The sequence below is a fragment of the Pteropus medius genome, unplaced genomic scaffold (assembly GCF_902729225.1).
Source record: "Pteropus medius unplaced genomic scaffold, Ma_sr-lr_union100, whole genome shotgun sequence".
In the NCBI taxonomy this organism is placed as follows: Eukaryota; Metazoa; Chordata; class Mammalia; order Chiroptera; family Pteropodidae; genus Pteropus; species Pteropus medius.
The window spans coordinates 155,455-177,187 of record NW_024340699.1 but is presented as its reverse complement, the minus strand read 5'-3'; the positions used below and the strand labels follow the sequence as shown (position 1 = coordinate 177,187).

Genomic DNA, 21,733 nt, shown 5'->3' with positions numbered 1-21,733 from the left:
ATTAAATGCATTTAATGGCAAAAAGGTGAGTGACAAGAAAATTCAGGAAGGAAAGACAGAGGAAGACTGTGGGTTTTCAGAAACAATTCAGCTTGTGAGCTCCATTCCCTTTTGTAAGGAACTCTTGGCTCTTAAGGTTTCCAGACAAAAGTCACCCTCCCAGGGCTGAAACTGTTTGGGTCTGAGATGTTTCTTCAGTGGTGGACAGTGTGGTGGTAATTTAACACTTTCTGATAATTTATGCCTGAAGCCCGTGGTGTGGGAGGGGAGGGGACATCTTGTGTATATGAGGGGAATAGAATATGGAGGCCCCCTCAATTCCCCTTAATTCCACCCCCAGTAGGGAAAAAGGAACCTTGCCAACAGGACTGAGTTTTCCCTAAGTGGAAGAGTTTGAAAGTTTGAGTCAAAACCAGAATGTTAGAGCAGGGAACTATGCATATATCACCTAATACAAATTCTTCATTTTATAAGTTTTATAAATGGGGAAACTGAGAGCCATCAATGTTATGTGACATAGGCCAATTTTTTCAGAACAAGGCTAAGAATTAGGCTCCTGAGTGGAATGGAAAGGGCCCGTAAGTGTAAGGATAAGGAACATGCCATTCACTGTGGTATTCTTCAGCTCCCGGTCCAGTGCCTGACACACGTGTCAGCGATGGTCTCACGACCGACCAATAGACTGATGTTCTGAATGAGTGCATATGTTTCTACCTTGTGTTCCCTGGTGCCCAGCTGGATCCACACATGGTCCATTTCAAACAGAGGACTATTTCATCGGAGGTATCAGAGGACTCTCTTTACTTGCTGACACTTTTCTGGTCTGACACTTCTTCCTTTGAGTATTGCTTCCTCTTTGTTAATACTACCAGGTTAAATATCAGAGCCCTTACAGGATGTGTGTGGTGTAGCATGACTGAGAACTGGGGTTTTCGTTGATGTGACCATAGACTTGGCAGCATTCACAGAGGAGTGCTCGGTAGTCAGATGCCTTCGTGTGCCGGGCTGGCGCTCAGGGAAGCGGCCACCGCTGTCGTGATTGCGGAGTAGAGACGCAGTTGCAGGAAGTATCCAGTTCAATTGGAGAATTAAAGCGGCCCGTAAACAGCCATTCTTTCACTTTCTTCTGCAGAACTCATGTTTTCACATCTTTCCTTTGACTGTGTCCTGTGGTTGCTACTACTTACAAGTAAGTCTGGGCATGGACTTTTGCAATGGGATAGGGCAAGATAAAGATGCGAGGGTTGTCATAATGTTTGCAATAGAGAATGTCCGCCAATGGGGAAGTGAACAAAAGAAATAAATTGCGATATACCCATGGTACAAACAGTGAAATTGACTATACGTAATGATATCAAATGTCTAAGTCATAATGTTATTTGAAAAACTTCAAGGAGCACAATAATACATATAATAGACTTCTATTTGAGTGTGTGTGTGGCAGAGTGTGGGAATACACGAATGCTTCTTAATGTGTAAACTCTATAAAGGGAAGCTGGTAAATAGGAAAGAGCAGAGAGGGAGTATATTTCATATACCCTTTTCATACTTTTTGACTTTATTATTTAACTACAGCCTTTCCAAGGATGCTCACTACTGAGGAACATGGCTCAGGTAATTATACATGGGATGTAGAAGGAAGCCTTCAGGTAGTTTGAGTTCTGAAGATTTTGAATATAGGAAAAAGATGAGAAAACACTTTAACAGTTAATTTTTTTTAAGGCAATTTTAAACCTAAAAATAGTCACACATTAGCTTCTTATTTAAGGAAGGGTTTTTATTCATTATGTGCCTGGTGCTTAAGAAAAAATAGAGAAAAAGAAGAGAGAATTGTGTTAGGATAACTAATTTTCGTTGATGAACAGACAACTAGTAGAAATGGCTGAGCCGTTCTCCTGGCTGACAATGACTGTCTGTTTCCATCAGCCCTGCCCTCTGGTGTTCATAAGACTGGGCCACAATTCTCTCCTAGAGCATTGGTTCTCCAGTGAAAGTCCAAGACCCGCCATATCAGCAATTCCTGGGAAGGGGAACTTGTTAGAAATACAAATTCTTAGGCCCTACCCCAGACCTATTAAATCAGGAACTCTAGTAGTTGAGCCCAGCCATCTGTGTTTAACAAGACTTCCCGGTGATTCTGATGCCCCTCAAGTCTGAGAGTCATTGTCATAGTGAATCATCCTCCAAACAGGATAGCAGCAGTGTCTTCTTCATTCTACAGGGCATTACTTGCAGTTTTCCCGAAATGGAACAGTCTCACTCATTGCCTGCATCCTGCTCTCCTTTTCTTTTTATCAGAGTCTTTGAAAGGATCGTACATAGTTGAGGTGGGTCAGAATGCTTATCTACCCTGCAGCTACGTGCCAGCCACCTCTGAGGATCTCGTGCCTGTGTGCTGGGGCAAGGGATCCTGTCCTGCTTTTCAATGTTACAGTATGGTGCTCAGCACTGATGGAAGGGACTTGAAATATCAGATATCCAGAAGATACAAACTAAAGGGGAATTTATACAAAGGAGACGTGTCCTTGACCATAGAGAATGTGACGTTAGCCGACAGTGGGATTTATTGCTGCCGCATCCAGTTCCCAGGCCCAATGAATGATAAAAAATCAAACCTGCAGTTGGAAATCATACCAGGTGAGTGGACCTTTGCATGCTTTCTTTATGAGTAAGGTTCATTTACACATCATATTAAATATACTGATTGGTCTTATCTCTGACCTCCCAAATTACAGCCCTGGGGTGTGGGCTCCTATGACCTACAGGCCCATTAGCAATGTCCAGCCATGTTTTATCCCCTACCTATATTGAAACTCATAGAAGGGATCTATGAAATGGGAAGAGAGGCCTGGATAAGTAGTTTGAGACCCTGACTGCTCATTAGACTCACCTGGGGAGCTTTGTAACACCTACAGATGCTTGGGCCCCACCTGCAAACCAGAGAAAGCAGCATCTATGAAGGTGGAGCCTGAGCACTGGGGTTTTACAGAGTCTCCCCCAGGTGATATTCCCCCGTGTATAGCCAGGATTGAGACCCACTGCACTGTGCATGTGTGTGGTGGTGGGATGCAAGTGCATGCATGTTTTAAGATTTATAGAGCATGTACTTTGTGGCTGATGGAGCTAAGTTCAGTTCCACTCTGACTCTTACTTAGCCGTGTAATCTTGGACAAGTTATTTAAACTCTGTGACCTTCTCCTCTGTGAAATATAATACCTACAATATAGGCCATTAGAAGAATTGTAGGAGCTGTTTTCGGAAAAGCATTTAGTGTGGCCATCTGTGTGGCTATTAGTTCTATTATTAACAATTAGACTGACAATGATGACTGTAACACAGTTCTTAAATTTAGTGTGTGATAAACTCTCAAAGGAAGTGTCCAGGTTTGAAAGTTGAGCATGTGTTTCTCTTTATTTGTTGTGTTTCCTGTTTTTCCTGCTGCCCTTTTGATGCACTATACAAGCTCTCTGCTCTCAGAGAAGCCTCATCCTTACATTGGTTTTTGACATTAGCCAAGGTCACCCCTGCTTGGACTGCATGGAGAGACATTACTACAGCCTTTCCAAGGTTGCTCACCACCGAGGGACATGACTCAGGTAATTATATATACATGGGGTGTAGGAGGAAGCCTTTAGGCGGTTTGAGTTCAGAAGATCTTGAATATGGAAAAAAGATGAGAACAGTTTAAGAGTGAAGTATGAATGCTTCTGTATACCTGAGAGAATATTTGAGGTGAGGGAGGTGGTTGAGATAAACCTGTGCTGGGAAAAATGAGCCTGTGGCTAGGACCCTTAGTTAGATACAACCTAGCCCAGGGCCAGTGCCTTTCAGTTCTCTGAATCTCAGCTTCCTCTTCTGTCCAGACACTTTTAGATTTCATGACCCACTAAAATTCCTGATCCCCTCCTCCACCAAAGGAATTTCTATCTACGTATTTTGCCATGTAAGGAAAGCAAAATTTCTAATATTACCATCACTGCCAAAAAACGACAGTCTTCAATTAGGTCAATCTAATCTAATGAAAAACTCTACATTATTCTTATAATTTTCTGATTTATTCCTGGACTGGTGATATTTTGTCTTGAATTGGTCACAGTCCATGTTTGATTAGGTGATTTCTAGGACCCCTTCTAACTGGAATAAAACCTAGCAGCATCCTCAGATTTTTACCTCAGTAAGAGCAGCTAAATTCTTTAATTAGTTTAGCAAGGACTTTTCCATGCTTTGCTGGAAGAGAAGATAGGGTCAGAAAAGCAGATCTCAGGTCACATTGATCAGAAGGGTTCATCTTAAATATTTTCTCTCAGAGTTCTAGTCTTTCTTAAACTCTCTGGAGCTCAGATTTTTATTCCGTGAAATGAATTTAGTAATAGGTAAGTCTCATTTCTCAATCACATAAATCTCATCAGTCTCACTTTATGAGGTTTAAATAAGAAAATGTGACTAACGTGCTTAACCCAGTGTCTGATTGTAGTATATACTCAATACATGTTAATTAAGTTGTTAACATTAGCAGTAAGATCCGGAAGCAGAATGAGATGGTAGGCAAGTGCTTCGGTGATAGGTAGAATGGGTTCTGATGTCACCTCCTCATACTAGCTTTGTAAACTCAGTAAAGTTGCTCAAAGTCTGTGAGGCTTCATTTCCTCACCTCTCCAATTAGAGTAATTCCAGTGCCTACTTCATAGGATTGTTGTAAAGACTGTATGTGATAATGTAAAGTGCTCAGCATAGTTCCTGGCCCACAGAAAGCACTCAAAATTAATTATTATTATAGTTATTAAGTTCAACTCTCCAAAGTTTTAATCTTTGGTGATTCTTTAGTGATTGTTGGCCAGTATCACTTATGCAGTTAGTGAGGAAATGAGATATGGTGGGAACAGATGATCACCCCCATTGTGGGCTAATCAAGGAATTCCAGACATTTATTGTATGCTATTATTATATTTTAAAAAGTCCTACAACTGTAGACCTAGAAGGGACTTGAGGGGTCGTTTCATCCCACTTTTCCATCCTGTGCTTCAGTGTTCTTTGTAACATGCCCCAAAGTGGGCATTTGCTCTATGCCCACACACTCTCCTGGATGGGGATTTCACTTCCCTCAAGAGGCAGTACATTCCTTAGAGTTATCTATACCATAAAAAGAAGTCTCCTTTCTTTTAGTTTTTACTTGTTTGTTCCTTCCCTTTAGGCAGCAAAGATGGGGCCATCTCTTTCTTACATCAGGGAATATAGGCATAGACCTATACTCTCTAAGCTTTTCAAAGGCCTGAGAAAATATTTAAACAAATAAATCAAAAAAAAAGAAAGAAAGAAAAAATGAGCCTGTGGCTAGGATTCTTGGTTAGGTACAACCTAGCCCAAGGCCAGTGCCTTTCACTTCTCTGAATCTCAGCTTCTTCTTCTGTCTCCAAAACAGGAAAATAAAATTAAAAATCCAAATTAATGATATTTAACGGCATGTCTATAATAGGTAAGTAACATTATGTCAGTTAGTTACCCTCAAGATTAAAAGAGATTTTTCATGTAAAGTGTTAAACACCATGTCTGGCACATAATACTAGATGATAACTATTAAATTTATATACTTTGAAGACCGTCACATTCTACCACTGCTGCCTCCACCACAGCCAACTCTTGGGTTCCCTAGAAAAAACATTACAACTTCCTCCAACTGTTCTACCTATCTTGGTTGATGTCTATTTATGTGAAAATAAGCTGTGATGACCTAAAAGGACTTTATTTTATTGATCGTTTTCACTGTTAAATGAAGTGAGAGAGAGAGAGAGAAAGAGAGAGAGTGTTAGACAGTTTACCATTTAGGCCAAGAAAGCAGAAACTAGATTTACGCTGGGAAATCTTGAGTGTGGTTAAGATTTATGTTTACTTAATGGTTCCATTAATATGGTTTTTATACTTTAAATTCCCTTTGGGCAATAAAACAAAAATCTAAGTGGAAGATAATCTCTCTTTTATTTATAGTTTTAGGCCAAGACTATGCTATTATAATATTAAAATCATAGTCTATTAAACAAGGAGTACTATATTAAAGGATTTGTACTTTTAGGCCTCTGGAAAGTGACCATGACACTTAAGAATTTTCAGTCTCTGACTCAGCCAGAAGGATGAGTAGGCATACTTCATTTTTTAAAGCTGATTATTGATATTTAAGATGCAGAGTCTATGACGTTAGGGCCCATGCCCCTCTTGTTCACTGCTCTGTCCTCTATTGCCTGACAGAGTAGAGGTTTACTACATGTTCATCAAATGGATAGGCATAAATAAATAAATAAATAAATGAACAAATAAAGGAACAAAGAGGAAAGAAGGTGAGCTAGCAGCTAGGCAATGTGACACACTTAATAGTAGTGGCAATGCTGATGCAAAGGTTGTTGAAGGCAGCAGAGTTAAGAATGTATGCTTATATTTATAATAGCCTGGATATGGAAGCAACCTAGGTGTCCATCGATAGATGAATGGATAAAGATGTATATACAATGGAATATTACTCAGCCCTAAAAAAACAATGCCATTGTGCCATTTTTGACAACATTCATGGACTTAGAGGGTATTATGCTAAGTGAAATAAATCAGACAGAGAAAGATAAATACTTTATGTTTTTACTTATATGTGGAATTTAAAAAACCCAAACAAATGAACAAATAAAACAAAAACAGACTTATAGTAACAGAGATCAAACTGATAGTTGGAGTGGGATACTGGGTGAAAAATGTAAAGGAGAATATAGTCAATAATATTCTGATAAGTCTCCATGGTGACAGACGATTGTTAGACTTAGTATGGTAATTACATTGTAAGATATACAATATACTATATTGTACACCTGAAACTAATATAATATTATATACCAGCTCTACTTAAATTAAAAAAAAAAAAAAGAATGTATGCTTAAAGCCATGCAGACCTAAATTAGAAGACCATTTCTGTCATTCACTAAGCTGTGTGACCTAGGTTAAGTCCTTAACTTCCTAATTCTCAGCTTCTTCATCTGTGTAATGGGACTGATTGTCCCTACTTTAGGATAGTTGTTTTGAATGCTGAATGAGCTACTTCAAGAGTTTAGCACAATGCCTGCTCATGGTAAATGTAGCTATAGTTATTTTTATTTTCATTTTTAGGCAACTGAATACCCTCTCTCCCTCTTATTGAGAAAATGCCAGGCTTTTTCAGGAAAATTAACTTTTGTTATCTGTCGAAGCCTAATTACAATGTAATGCTTGCCTGAGTGTTAGCAATGTTGTTGGAATTCTGCAGACCCTGTTAGGGCCCTGTGAATACAGCAAACTATGTATTCAGTGGAGGTCTTCCTGGCAGAAATCTCCATTTCATAAAACATAAGTAGCTGGGTTCATTTCCTGGATGAAAAAATGTGGTTGTCCTAAAGTTGATTGGTGAGTGTTTAGTAAATTTTGTTGGTCTCCCAATTAATTACTGTCAAGAGTATGGAGTAAAAATAATTTCTAATAGGATTATAGGCATATTTAAGATTGTTTTTAACTCAAATGAAAGAAAACATTTTGAACTGTTCTGTTGGGTATTCTCTTCTTTGTGTCAGAGACGCAGACAATGGAGACCTTCCATGATAGAAGTCAACCAGTAAGTAACTTTTTTGTGTGTGGGAGCTAACATTGTGTTTAACTCAGAAAAGCAAGTATGACTTTAGCCTTCTTTCCAACCCACTCTTTCTTTTGGGAAAAAAGGCTTAATCTCCCTTAGCTTCAGATTCCTTGCTTTGACATGTTGATGATGACAGTAACTACATAGACCTGTTGTAAGGGTGGAATGAGATGATGCATGTAGAGTGTCTGGCACATAGTAAGTGCTGGAAAAACAAAAGAGGAAGTATTAGCATTTTGTCCTTCTCAAAGTTCATAGCTGTATACCACTGTGAAGAATTCAAAGACCCTCCACCTCCCTAGAATATGTTTCTTCTTGTTTCTGTTGCAACTCAAATGAGAAAGATTTTTTTTTTTTTTTGTATAACAAGACACCAGTCAGGAATATTCTAAACCAGGAATTTATGTATCTAACTATAAATAAAGCAATATTACCACTAATCACAATTTCAGTGTTCTCTCACCTTCTTAGAGTAAAAAGGGAAACCACTAGAAAGCAAATTTGTAGTAATGACTTAAAAGTTCTTTGAAGACCTATTCATTTGACTTAATCGCCTACTTGTGTGTTCACAACTGAGGCTCAGCACTTTGTATTTCTCTCTGCTCTTTTTTGTAATCAAGGACTGCTTCTGTAGTACCTCTGTGTACCCACATGCTTGATGCACAGTACCTTGCATGTAGCATCCTTGACTTCATTGTTTTAAAAATGTTTAGTATTATTTTTAAAGGGGGGTGGGCATGGACTGAAATCTTAGAAGCAGAGGATTTTCTCTGTGACTCTCAGTTATCAAAAAACCAAATTAATTAGAGCAAAAGCAATGATAGCTATTACTGATCAAGCATTATCATGCACCAGGCCCTGTGCCAGGGATTTTATATTTTTGATACTTAATTTTCCCAATAACTCTACAAGATGACTCAGCTCTTAGTGACAGAGCTGGGATTTGAACCCAGGACTGTCTGGCTGCAAAAACCTGGCTCTTAAGTAACTGTCTTTCTTTCAAAATAAGGGCTTCACTGCTTGTAAATGTAGACCACTCTGCAACTCCCTGGGAACACCAGGGGATCCTGGGTGAATAGGAGTCTACTCTAAAATCCATTTTTGTGTAAGGGAGAGGGCCATAGTCCATTTACTAAGAGTTCCTTCTCTATCCAAGGCACAGAAGGGCGTATTTTAGTCCCCTGATAACTCCAAAGACTAAGCTACTCCTTTTCTTTGGGTGGTTTGAGTTTTGTCTAGAAGGGGGCAGATCAAGGGTGGATTCAGTGTCCCTGTACTCCTGTGATGCTTTAAAAGAGATAGTCTAATGCACAAGTCATGAGGATAGCTGAGCACACAACCAATTTCTGGCCATATGCTACAGTTTTGTTTGTGTTTCCATAGCAGATATCCACACTGGCTAATGAGTTACAAGACGCTGGTGCGACCACCAGGATAAGTGTCTACATTGGAGCAGGGATCTCTGCTGGGCTGACTCTGGTTCTTATCTTTGGTGCCTTAATTCTCAAATGTAAGTAATTTAATGTTGCTTTTCTCTCCCTCTGATGAGGAACTATTAATATAGGAACTAATATAAACCTAGATAGAAATATAAGTTTATATTTATACCCAAAGGTTGTTAGTCTAAAACTCTTTAGTTCTTCTAAACCTTAATAATAATAATATCATTATTATTATCAATGGTTACCATGTAACAGGCAGACATGGTGCTAAATGTTTTACATGCATTTTATCATCATCTCCACCTTATAAGGTAGGTAGGATTGTTATCCTCATAGAGGAGAGTAGAGCTTAGAGAGAGTAAGTTACTTTCCCAAGGTTTCAGAATCAGTAAGTGACAAAGATGGAATTTGAATCCAGGCAGGCTGATTCCAGTACCGATTCTCTTTTGAAAGAAAAGAACCTTTTAATTCATGAAGATGTCTAGCTTTATTAGGAAGCACAACAATGAAAATCATTTCCTTCTGTGAATTTTCTATCTTTGTTTCTCAGAAATAAGTCTTTAAAGAGAGACATCAAGTCCTTTTAACATTGGGTCATGGCCAGGATTGCAGCATTAGTATTTTCCTCCATCATGGCATTCAGCACAATGCATTTTTAAGTTACATACCTTTATTTTAAAAATTGTTACTAAAGGATGCTTTATATACAATAAACCTCATATTTAAAGTGTATTTAACTTGGTAAATTTCATTAGATGATAACACCTGGGAAACTATGGCCACAGTTCTATCAGCCCAAAGGCCTTACACCTATTATGGTGATATATTCTCTTCTCTTTGAGGACAGAGGCCAAGGCCTTACACCCAGAGATTAGTGCATTCTAGCAGCCTTTCTTACTGATACACAAATGTGGACTGTGTGTAGGGTGACCAAGTATCCCAGATTTGCCCAGGACTGAAGGTGGATCCTTAGATGTGGGACTTCCAATGTTAAAAGTGGAGACAGTGCAGGGAAAACCAGGATGTTTCTAGAAGCATACTCTATGTGCATTAAATCCTTACAACTACTCTTTTGAGAAAGGTTGTAATATCATTCTAATTTACCAAATGGAGAACCAGTGTGCTGAAAGGTTAAGCAACACACACAAAGTCATTGTGATCAGTCATTCAGCAATGTTTAATTAAATTGACTCTCATTCATTCTAGAAAGTCTTCCTTCTCTAGGCTTCTGAAACACTGCTCTCCTACTTCACTGGCCATTTCTTTCCAGTCTTTTTTGTTATTTCCTATTCTTCTGCTAGACTTTTAGATGTTGAGGTTCCTCAGGGCTGAACCTTTCCTTCTCTCTGCATCTCTAGGTGATGACCTATATTTTCATAGACTTAATGTCATTCTTAATACCTCTCTCCAACTCTCAGAAGTTTGTCCAGTTGATACTTCCTCTTAGATGTGTCCCACATCTAACATACCCAGTGGAGTTTATATTGCACCTTCCCAAAATGTAACCTCTCCCTCCCTGGTCGTTCCCATCACGGTGTTTCACTACCATCCATCTGGTCGCTTAAGCCCAGAAAGACAGAAGTCATTCTTGAATCCTTTATCCTCACTCCTAATACACAATTCAAATTCAGTTCCTGCGGGTCTTTCTCCAAAACATATCTAAAATCCATTCATTATTCTGCATCTCTCTCGGTCACCACCTTATTTTGAGGCACCATCATTTCTACTGACCTCCTCACTTTTTTATACCTCCTTTTAACCCACTTTCCACACAGCAGTCTGAGTGATCATCTTAAAACCCAATCATATTATATTTCTGCCCTTTGTATTTCTTACAGGCCTTAGAATAAAATCCAAACCCTTGATTTTTACTTAAGCGGTCCTGTAGGATCTAGCCCTAGGCTGCCTGCTTCTCAGACCTTATCTTGGGTCACTCTTTTATTCCAGCCATATTTTTGGTTTCAGGCACTTGCCATGATCTCTATCAGGGCTTTAGTCTGCCTGGAATGCTCCACCTGGCTCTTCGCTGGCTGACTCATTCTCTTCTTTCAGAGTTGACCTTAAGAGTCACCTTTTCTGGAAGTTCTTTTTGACTACCTTCTCTATTATCAGTTCCAGTGCATTGTTGGTTTTCCTTGTATCAGATCAAAATGAGAAATTATTATTATTGTTGTTATTATTATTATTTTTTAAGTGATATCCTCACTAGAACATGGCTTCACAAAGTCAGGCTTCATGATTTACTTTTGTGTCCATGGTGCTTAGCATACTACCTGACGTAAAGTAGGTATTCCATATTTTGGTTAAATATTACTTTTATTATTTTCTAGCATAGTTCATGTAATAAACCAAGACACACAATGGTAGTTTGATTTTATTCAATCTATGGCAAGACCAGATGTCCCTAAACAATCCTTGCCTCCAGCGAGCCCATTTTATTTCTTATTTCATTTAACTATGAAAGCAATTTTAATTGACTTTTCTTCTCCTCTTTGCCTAGGGTATTCTCATAAGAAAGAGAAGTTACAGAATTCAAGGTAAGAATAAGTGGTGGGGTAGGGGAAAGCGGGAATCTCGGAGGCCCCTACTCTCATATGGCTTTGATCTTTGCTCTTGGAAGTCCTACCCTGGGACTTTGGGATCTAAACTTATACTTCCTTCTTGCTTTAGGCCTAGTTTTGTGACATGCAAGCACACTGCTCTGTTTACTTCCTAATCCCTCTCATTCCTCAGTCCTAAAGTGAAGGTATAGAATTTATCTCTTGTCGATAGGAAATGCTTATTTATTCTATATTAATGGGTCTTTTCGATCAATCAACTGACCCTTCAATTCATTGAGCATGTACTACATCCAGGCTCTGGTGTGGGCATTGGACTTCAGAAGAAAACTAGAAATACAGAATCTACTCACAGGGGTTTGGTAGCCAAGTCTAGGTGCTCTTCACTCAGGTAACCTATTAGAGTCACTTACACAATCTGTTGTCAGCCCCAGAGCAAATAAACTAGAATCTTTAGGGATAAGGCCTAAGCACACATATTTTTCTTAAAGCTTTCCCAGTGATACTGATGTGAAAACAAGGTTGAGAACTACTGGTTCGTTACATTACAGCTTTAGTCTTCATTCCTGACTATATTCACATATCTTTATAACACACATACACACACCTCAATCCCAGACACGCATAACTTTTCTTTCATTTTAGCGACATTTGGTACATTGATAGAATGCAGTATATTTCAAGGAAAAAAAATGACACTGTCCATTGAATACTTTCTAAACCACTAATAATTTTAGACTAAGTGTAGGCAGTATATTTATGAAGACAGAATGGTCTGCAATAAAGAAGTAAAAAAGACCAAAGAAATAATTTAATTATCCATAGATTAGATTATCCATGTCACTATACTTTCTTAGAGCTGAGACCTAAAATGTGATAACGTTCATAGGTAATGCACATGCACTAATTCATTTTATGTGACATCATTGGGCTAATGTTCATCTCCACCTATAAAGGTAAACTCCATAGAAAATAAGGAACTTGTCTACCATATTAATAGCTGTATCCCCTAGCACAGCTCCTGATACTTGGTAAGCACTTAATAAATATTTGATTATAGAATGAATAAATGCTCCTTAAGCAGCCTGGTGAGATAGCATGCTTATTATTCCTATTTTACAGATGAGGAGCCTGAGACACAGAGCTTACTAATATATAGCCTTCATGGAATTTCTGTGTTTTGTTCACTGCTGAATCTCTTGGTAAATAGAACAGTGTGTAACACACTAAATATTTCTTGAATAAATGAATGAAAAAATAAATCCAACTTACCCAAGGTCATAGGGCTGGTAAGTGAAAGAGACAAAATTCAAACTCAAATCTGATTGGCTACATGCCATATTCATTTTTTTTGAAATTGTTCCAGCCCCCAGGAGAATTGAAATAATAGTATAAGGAACACCTAAATGTGTGATTTATCCTTTTGATATATTTGTTTTTTCTGTTTCTCTATGCACACAATTTCTTTCTGAACCATTTTAAGGATGTTTCAGACATCTTGAGGCTTGACCTAAACACTTCAGTCTGTACTTCCTAAGAACAAAAATATTCTCTTAGATAACACAATGCTAATTTTTATAACTAAGAAAATTAAGATTAATTCAGATTTCCTCAATGTTCTTCAGATTATTCTATTTTATGTTTTTCCCCCTAGTCAGGACCCAGTCAAGCATCATGTGCTGCCTTTGGTCGCTGTCTCTTCAGCAAAGCCTATGCTCTTTATTGGTACCCTGTGGTACCCTGGAAATGATGAACTCAACCGTGACATTTTATTTCCACAGCCTCATCACTTTGGCTAACCTCCCTCCCTTAGGGTTAGCTAATACAGTAGCAGAGGGGATGCGCTCAGAGGAAAACATCTATACCATTGAGGAGAACATATATGAAATGGAGGATCCATCGGAGTATTACTGCTATGTCAGCAGTGGGCAGCAATCCTGACAACTTCTGAGGCTCACCATTCTATGTCGTCGGACCCAGCTTCATTTTTGTGCTTATATTGTCTTCTCTGAAAACTATCAAATGTGTCAGCTGATTGGCTTTAAGGTTCTGTCCATGGCTCCCAAGCACTGTTTTTCCATTTCTGAAGATAATTAGCTCACAAGGGATTGAACCATGACCTGCACTGTTCTCAGACAGGTTACAACATTACTTCGGCATTCCAACCAGCAAGGTTATTCAACTCAGAGACTGATAAAAGGGGAATTTCTAATATGGGGTCTCTGGAATTCCAGGAAATTTAGTCACATGATGTGTCCACGAAGCTCTTAAAAATGTAGGGACGGTTATGTAAATATCTTTTTTTTTTTTGGTACAGAAAGTCTAGAGGGGCACTGATTTTCAAAAAGATATGGGACTCATTAAAGGATAAGAAATGCCTGGAGTAGAACTAGATGGTCTTGAAGGTTCCCTTTGAGTCTCAGGGTTTATGCTTCTTTGCATGTTGACTCTCCAGCAGTAAGTGCCACTGCACAGCTCTTTTTTGCCTGTTACGAGGACAGCCCAGCAAACCCATGGTATGGCAGGAGCTCCTGGGGAAAAAGGAAGCACACTCAGTGTGTGTGTTGCTGTTTTGCTTGGTGATCACTCAAAGGGAAATATCTCTGATCAACTTCTCCATTCATGGAGAGAACTGGAGCTGTGTTTTTCACAGTAGAAGCAGTGACTGGGACACAAATTAGATTTTGTGGTGGAAAGAAAAGGCTCCAGCAATCTGTATTTGTCTGCTTCAGGTTCCTTGATGGAAAGACAGTGGTCTTTAAGCCTCAATACAAGAATGTAGAGACTAAATCTGCCTTACTTATTTGTTGCCTTCCTAATGCCTTGCACTGCTCTCACACATAATAGAATTTACTAAATATCTTTGGTATGAAAACATTAGATAAGCAGAAAGGTAGCTTCCTGTAGTCTTTCCCTTTGGAGAGTTCAGACAGCTCTTTAACCTCACTTCTTAGAGAATTCGCAAATATCCCCAGACTCCCGGTACCCTTAAGTAGGCAGAAGTGGCCTCTGCTGCTCAGCACATTGTGCCATCTCAGGCCCTTGGAAGTCTGCCACCCTCTTGTCTGTTTCCCTCTTTCTGCTGAGCCCTCCTCAGCACACAAGGAATCAGTCAACAATATGGACCTGTCACTGCCTGAAAACTGCCCTTCCCCAGGTGATGACTAAAGTGCTACTGTGCTACGTGCAGTACATGTTGGTCACCAACAACACAGGCAGCCTGTTTGTTTCTAGAAGTCTTTCAGGCATTCTGAATTATTGTGTGAACTATATAGTGTTTGGGCTGCATCTCGACAGTTTTGGGAGGCACTGGATTTCTGTAGGGAGATATGTAAAGGAGATCATTGTTCAAAATCGTAGGCAGTGGCTCTCATACAAGCTGAAAATTAATCGTAAATGTATTAAAGGTTTTGAAATTCTAGGAGGGATGGGACTTCAGAACACATTTGGACCAGATCGATGGCCTCCTCCAAAAGAGGCTCATCCTACAAAAACTTTTAAACTAGGGTAAGTGTGCAGGCATTATCATTGCAATGACGTTCACAGGAAATGTTTTCTATCAGCAGGGCAGTAGTTGATTATTGTGGTACATCAGCACACTGGTGCAGTAAAAAGGAATTCGGTGGTTTCATCATTGAGCCATATGCTAATTTAACATATATTTATTGAGTGCTTAATGTGTGCCTGGTACTTTGGTGCTGAGAACATAGAGACCAATAGGCATATCCCTGAGCCCATAGAACTGGTGGATCTGACAGGCTGGAGGATTCATTCCATCTACTTATTCATTGAACACTTATTGTCAGGTACTTTGTCAGACAGTGTATTAGTCCCTAGGAATATCTCAGTGAAGGAAGCAGACAAAACCCCTACTGTCACAAAGCTTAAGTTACTTGTCAGAGAAAAATGCTATAGCGCTAAGTTAAAAGAAAAATAAAGTTCTCGAATAGTATGTCTAATTGATGCAAATTTTATCTTATGCCTCAAAAAAATGTGGAAGAATATACTCAATATGTTTACCCCACTGTGGCAAATGATCAAGAGATGTTCACTTTTTCCTTTTAACATGCCTTTGTAATTGATGATCTCTATTTTCTTTTGTAATGGAAAGATTAGATTTAAGCATATAGCAATGTTTTTCTGTCTGCCTTCCTCATTATAGAAAGAAATGAAGATGGGGACAGGTCAAGTTCAAGGTCAAGGCCAGCAAGAGAGTGTGCCAGAAAGCCAGGACTGGAACTCTGGTTTTCAGAGTAGGAGCCACTGTAAATCGATTATTTAGAATGGGGATGAAGGCGGAAAGGAGAATGAAAAGCTCCATATGCCCTGGAGATGACAAGTGGTAACTTAATTAAAAATAGTGTGTTAAGATTGAATATGTTGTCTGTTCCTAGAAGTACCTTTGGATTTTTTTCCCAGGCTCTACCTAAGCGACCCATAGTCTGTGCAAAGTGGGGGCCGCTTGTCTTTTTAGACTGAAAAAGTAAGGTCTTGCTATGTTTTATCTATCTATTACTTTTGCTAGATTTGGAATTTCTAAGGTAGTAATTTCAAGCTGTTCAAGCCCACATTACAGGCATACCTCATTTTATTGCATTTTGCTTTATTGTGCTTCATAGGTGCTGAGGTTTTTTTAAAAAAAATATATTGAAGGTCCTCCACCAGCAAAAAGATTCTGACCTGCCTTATTTATTTAGGGGGTCTGGAACTGAATCTGCAATATCTCCAAGGTAGGCCTGCTATTGATTTATGCCTATTCTCATTAAAATTTTAATGTTATTCTCATTTAAATTTAAGTTAAAAAAATTAAACTGAACCAGATTAATTTGTCTTCAGAGTTTTTATCAAGAAAGTCTGACTCCTTCTGGTGATAAGTAGAGATGCCCTAAAACTGTAATGTTTAGGATTTCCCACCAGCCTTTTCTGGGAATCAGTTGAGAAGCCAGGAAAAGGAGAGAGAGGCAGCTGGACCATTGGGTTGAAAGGTTCTCAAGCTACCGCGGAGTTCAGATTTTGGCTGATTTTCATTGGAAACCTGTGCAAAGGAGCAGTATGAGTCAGAAATGTTAGTTTCAGGCTTCTAGATCCTCTGCGTCTTTTTCTCAGTCTATTGACTGCAATTACGAAGGTCATTCCAAGTGACTCATTTACTCATAGCAGTGATTTTCTTTTTGGAATTCTTGTTTAAATTCCTTCTGCTATAGTGTGACTCTCTTTTCTCAGAGAAAGCAGTGAGATTTTTTTTTAATGGTTATTTAAGCCATTCATGTGTGCTGGTGTGAGACATCTTTTTAAATGTGCACATTATTTTAATATAGTTGTTTTGTGGGTACATCACCTTTGAAAAATATTTTATTATAGACTTGTAGTCTATATTTGCTTCACGCTTTATGATAAGTTGGTATGTTTCCTTTGTAATTTCCACATTTTGTATTTCTGCATTTAAACCTAGTTCGCGTAAAATAGAAATATTTTACATTCCAATGCAATGTTTATTTTCTTTTTACCAGCTCTGAAGTATCCATATATCTATATATCTGTATCTAGTCTGCTTTTAATTTTATTGTCCACAGTTTTACTTATGATTACTATTCAATTTTGTACAAAATTTAGTTCTTGTTCAGAAAACACTCAAGTTGAAATTAGCTACTGTAGAAATGTAGGTGGAGGTTGTCTCACAGTTTTGTTCTACTGATATTATAGATTTCTGGATTATTTTTCTTTATCCAAAAGTTCACCACTAGATCTTAGGAAAAAAATCTCTTGATCTTAGTACCGGCTAAATCTGAGAGTTGAAGTAAGTATCCAGTGGTGAGGGGCCTTTAAAATCTGCCAGCTGTCCAGGCCTAAGTAACATTCTCAGTAATGTTCTCAGAAGAGCTGTTCTTGGTTCTCTCAGGCAACCCTCCTCCCACAAAAATTTCTGCTACACAAATAGCAACCAAATAGTTTCTAATCACCATGGGAGAAAATAGTTATCTGACTTGATGGAATTTCAGATAAAAACTAAGAAATGTGACATTTAGCTATACTAGTAGCTATTTTATTTCAAGCAAATGTCCTTATAAGGGACACTGTGTGGAGCAGAGAGTTTGGAGCCACTTGCCTTACAGTATATTGAGACTCTGAATAACAATCTCTATTTAAGCAGGGGACACAACTTGTTAAATTGCTTGTGTCCTTAATGCTGTCTTTTTTAACTTTTAATTTTGGAATAATTTGAGATTTACAGAGACTCGTAACAATGATACGGGAGTTTCTGTATTCACCAGTTTCCCACAATGTTAACAGTTTGCATAACTAGGGTACATTTGTCAAAACTAAGACATTAACAGTGATATGACATTTTCTAAACTATAGGCTTTGCTTAGATTCCTATTATTGGTTTTTAAATTTTTTAATTAAATGTTCTTTGAAAAATATAGTAGCGTTTGGTTAAAGGTGAAAGTCCTCATTCCCTGTCCTCCTCATCAAACCTTCTCCCCAATTCCACTCCCCAGGAATAATCAGTGTTATTGCTTTATTCTTCTAGACCAGCACTGTCCAGTAAAGTTACAATGAGAGCTACATAGGTAATTATAAATTTTCTACTAGCGACATTCAAAAAAGTAAAAAAGAAACAGGTGAAATTAATTTTAAGAATATATTTAACTCAGCCATCTAAAGTACTATTATTTCAATGTAGAGTAAATATAAACATCATTAATGAGTTTATTTTTTTTTTATTTCAAGTCATCGAAATTCAGTATTTTATATTTAGAGCACATCTCAATTCTGACTGGTCATATTTTAAGTGCCTAGTAGCCACATGTGGCTAGTGGCTGTAGTATTAGCATAGTTCTAGAACATTCTCTGTTCTCTCTCATACATCCATATAGTAACTTACTTTTTACCCATTGTTTATAGATGGCCATGGGTCCGTATCAGAATACACGGGACAACAGCCTTTATTTAGATAGCTATGTAGTATTAAGTAGAACAAATGTGCATAATCTATTAAATCACTTCCCCATGCATAGATATTTATTCCCCTCCCCCCCATTTCAAATAAGGCTGCAAGGACAATCCTTTTTTAAAAAACCTATGTGCACTTGTGTATACTTCCAAAGTATAAGTTCTAGATAAGGAATCCCTGTGTCGAAGTAAAATTACAATGAGAGCTATATAGGTAATTACAAATTTTCATGAAGTAGTATGACTTATAGAATAATGATTTATTTTAAAACATATATACCAGTCATTGTATTGCTAAATGTATACTATTTTACTCAAGCAATCATTTCAGAAAACTATTCTAGCAATGTTTCTTTCACTCAAAATAATTCGCCTTTGTTTTTGAAATTTGACTTAAGAACCATTTTATGCTAAAATACCTAGGTCAAATGACTCTCATAGGCCTTATTTCTTTTTAGTCATGGTTATTATTTATTCACTTATTTATTTCCTCCATCCCTTCCTCCTTTCATTCCTTCCATCCACCAGCCACCCATCCATTTATCTACCCACTCATTCATTCATCCACTTTTTCATCCATCCATCCACATCCATCGAAAATATAGCTTCCTAGTTGGTATCCTCCTATTCCACTTTTGCTGTCCTAATAGTTCATTCTCCTCATACAGAAGTTTAAGTGTTTTCCTTTTCTTTTTTAAAATCATCAACCAGATTCAATTACTCTGTTATTTAACACCTTTCAACAGCTTCCAATGGGACTGGATTTCTGCTGACCTCATCAGCCTCTCCCGATTCTCTATGCCACACTGGTCTCCTTTCTGCTTCTAGAACAGATCAAGTTCTTTCTGGTTTTAGCGGTTTTTTTTTTCAGTGGAGTTGTTTACCTGTGGAATACTTCCGTTAGGCTGTTTGCAGAGCTTCCTCTTTCACATCTTTGAGTTTCCAGCTTAGATGTCATCTAAGAGCTTTCCCAATGCAATGAGAAAAGACCAACCTGCCCATCTCTAGTCCAGTTTATTTCCTACATAATTTATTCAAATCTGAAATTCTCTAATTTTTTAATTTTGTGTGGTGGTGGTGGGTGGTGGTGGTGTGTGTGTGTGTGTGGTGGTGTGTGTGTGTGTGTGTGAGTGATTTGTCTTCCTCGAGCCTCAACTAGACAGTAAACTCTATCATTCATCTTATACCCCAGGGGCCTAGTAAAATAACTGACTTGTAGTGGATGCTAAATAAGCATTTGTAGACTGATTGAGTCAATGATATATACCTGCTATATTGTAAACTCAAGCTATGATACAAGTGCCACAGATAGAAGATTCATGTATTCAAGGAAGTCAGAGTCTATCAAGGCAGCCCAATATCCAAGCAAACAATTATAATAAAAGTTAATAAGCATTAGCAGACCTGCATACTAGATTCTAAATGAAACAGAAAAGCCTTTTTTTCTTTTTGGTGATGTCTTCATTTTTTTTTTTTTTCTTATTCTTGTAAATGTTAATCCTTGTCTTTACCACTTCCTTAATTTAACATCCATATAATACCAAGTGAATGTCATAGAATAAGGATGGCCTGTTACACAGCAGATGCTCAATAAATATTAACTGGGTAAATGCATGAAGTGATACAGGTGATATAGATTCTAACAGCAGACACCTAAATAAATATATAGTTACCTGATATATTTTCTACTTTGTAGAAAAGCATGCTTTGTAGTATAAGTGCTTATATGTTAATTCAAGCATTATTTCATAATCTTCTGTCTTTCTAGGTAATTGGTGGTGTCTGAATGTAGCTTTAGTTAATTTAAGTTGCTTTCTTTTCTCTCTATCTGGGATAAAGAAATGATGGTTATAATTAATTTGCAAAAAATATCTTATGTAAATGTAAAAGAATTCCACTTTTGTAAGAACACACAGTTTGGGAGTTTGTTGGGTTCAGTGTGTGTGTGTGTGTGTGTGTGTGTGTGTGTGTGTGTGTATGTGTTAAAACGTTTTACGTATATTATATGAGTAGTACATTTGTAAATTCTTATTGTAAAAACTCAGCTGATATCTAAATAACTTTAAACTAAAAGACACCCCTGTCTCAGCTTGCTTTCTTATCACAGAGTACAGACACTGAACAGTCTCAGACACTAACAGTAGTTAGTCACACATGCCTTTCCCATGACTTTTCCATATGATATATATGTATATGTTGTCATTTGGTTACAGCATTTTTACAAAAATAGGTTTCTATGAAATATATTTGTATGAATAGTTTTTCCACTTGATATTTTTTAGAAACAGTTCCATACAAGTGTCCCAATAAAATGTCACATTCTTTTTCACTGTATGTTATTAATAAGCAGAGGATTTTGTATACATTATTTAAAGTCCCATTTCCTACCAGTTCCTACAGTGTTCTTCACATAAGTTTAGAAGGAGCTCAGCATACATTCTGAATAATTGCTACCAGCACAGGCATTTCAGTTTGGTGCCCAGGTCCTACAGAAGTCTTGGTTTGGGAGAGCAGAGTTCTTTAGAACAGAGGTCCCCAACCCCTGAGCCACAGACTGGTACTGATCCATGGCCTATTAGGTACCAGTCCACACAGCAGAAGGTGAGTAGCTGGCCAGTGACTGAAGCTTCCTCTGCAATTGCAGCCGCTCCCCAGCGCTAGCATCACCACCTCAGCTCCACCTCAGATCATCAATCTTTAGATTCTCATAGGAGCACATGTCTCTGGTGCCAAAAAGGTTGAAGACCCCTACTTTAGAAAACTATCCTAATCCTATCTGGTTAAAGCCCAATGCTATTAAGTCTCTTTGACCCACCCATCTTCCCTAAACTGGATGTGGAGGAAATGTCTTACAATCTTGTGATAATGCAACAAGGCACAGTGGATACAAGTGAATGTTTTAATCCAAAAGCGAATTTATGATGATGTCAATGTTTTCAAGTAGATAACGCCCATTGTTTTGGTTTTGAGGGGTGAGTTGGCACCATAATATCATAATGTCTTGGGGACTCATCGTGTGCACAAGCAGTGTCCTCTAGCTGTGTGAGCCGGAGCTCAGCTCACAGCCAGTTTTCTGCCATCGTTGTCATACACAAGTTCACAGCCCTGAGTGCTGAAGGACATGCTGTTAACACCTGAAA

General features: G+C 38.1%; 1 protein-coding gene across 4 annotated transcripts; it reads left to right on the top strand.

Annotated features, from left to right (window-relative positions):
• Positions 1-689: 689 nt before the first annotated feature.
• HAVCR2 (hepatitis A virus cellular receptor 2) lies at positions 690-20,917 on the top strand. Of its 4 annotated transcripts, none has more exons than XM_039876473.1 (8): positions 690-783; positions 1,576-1,614; positions 2,299-2,637; positions 3,513-3,596; positions 7,578-7,618; positions 9,026-9,149; positions 11,582-11,618; positions 13,421-20,917. In XM_039876473.1, the coding sequence occupies exons 1-8, from the start codon at positions 705-707 to the stop codon at positions 13,578-13,580; spliced, it is 903 nt and encodes a 300-aa protein (XP_039732407.1). In that variant the 5' UTR covers positions 690-704; the 3' UTR covers positions 13,581-20,917. The 4 variants fall into 4 exon arrangements, with proteins under 4 accessions (XP_039732407.1, XP_039732398.1, XP_039732417.1 ...); XM_039876464.1 differs by having other exon boundaries at positions 9,023-9,149; XM_039876483.1 differs by lacking the exon at positions 690-783 and adding an exon at positions 890-1,189 and having other exon boundaries at positions 9,023-9,149.
• Positions 20,918-21,733: the final 816 nt, after the last annotated feature.

Excerpts from the sequence above, each read along its gene's own strand:
- HAVCR2 (XM_039876464.1), top strand. The coding sequence starts at position 705 with ATGTTTCTACCTTGTGTTCCCTGGTGCCCAGCTGGATCCACACATGGT. Across the intron at positions 7,619-9,022 it reads TCCATGATAGAAGTCAACCA|CAGATATCCACACTGGCTAA; the intron begins GTAAGTAACTTT and ends GTGTTTCCATAG. Across the intron at positions 11,619-13,420 it reads GAGAAGTTACAGAATTCAAG|CCTCATCACTTTGGCTAACC; the intron begins GTAAGAATAAGT and ends TTATTTCCACAG.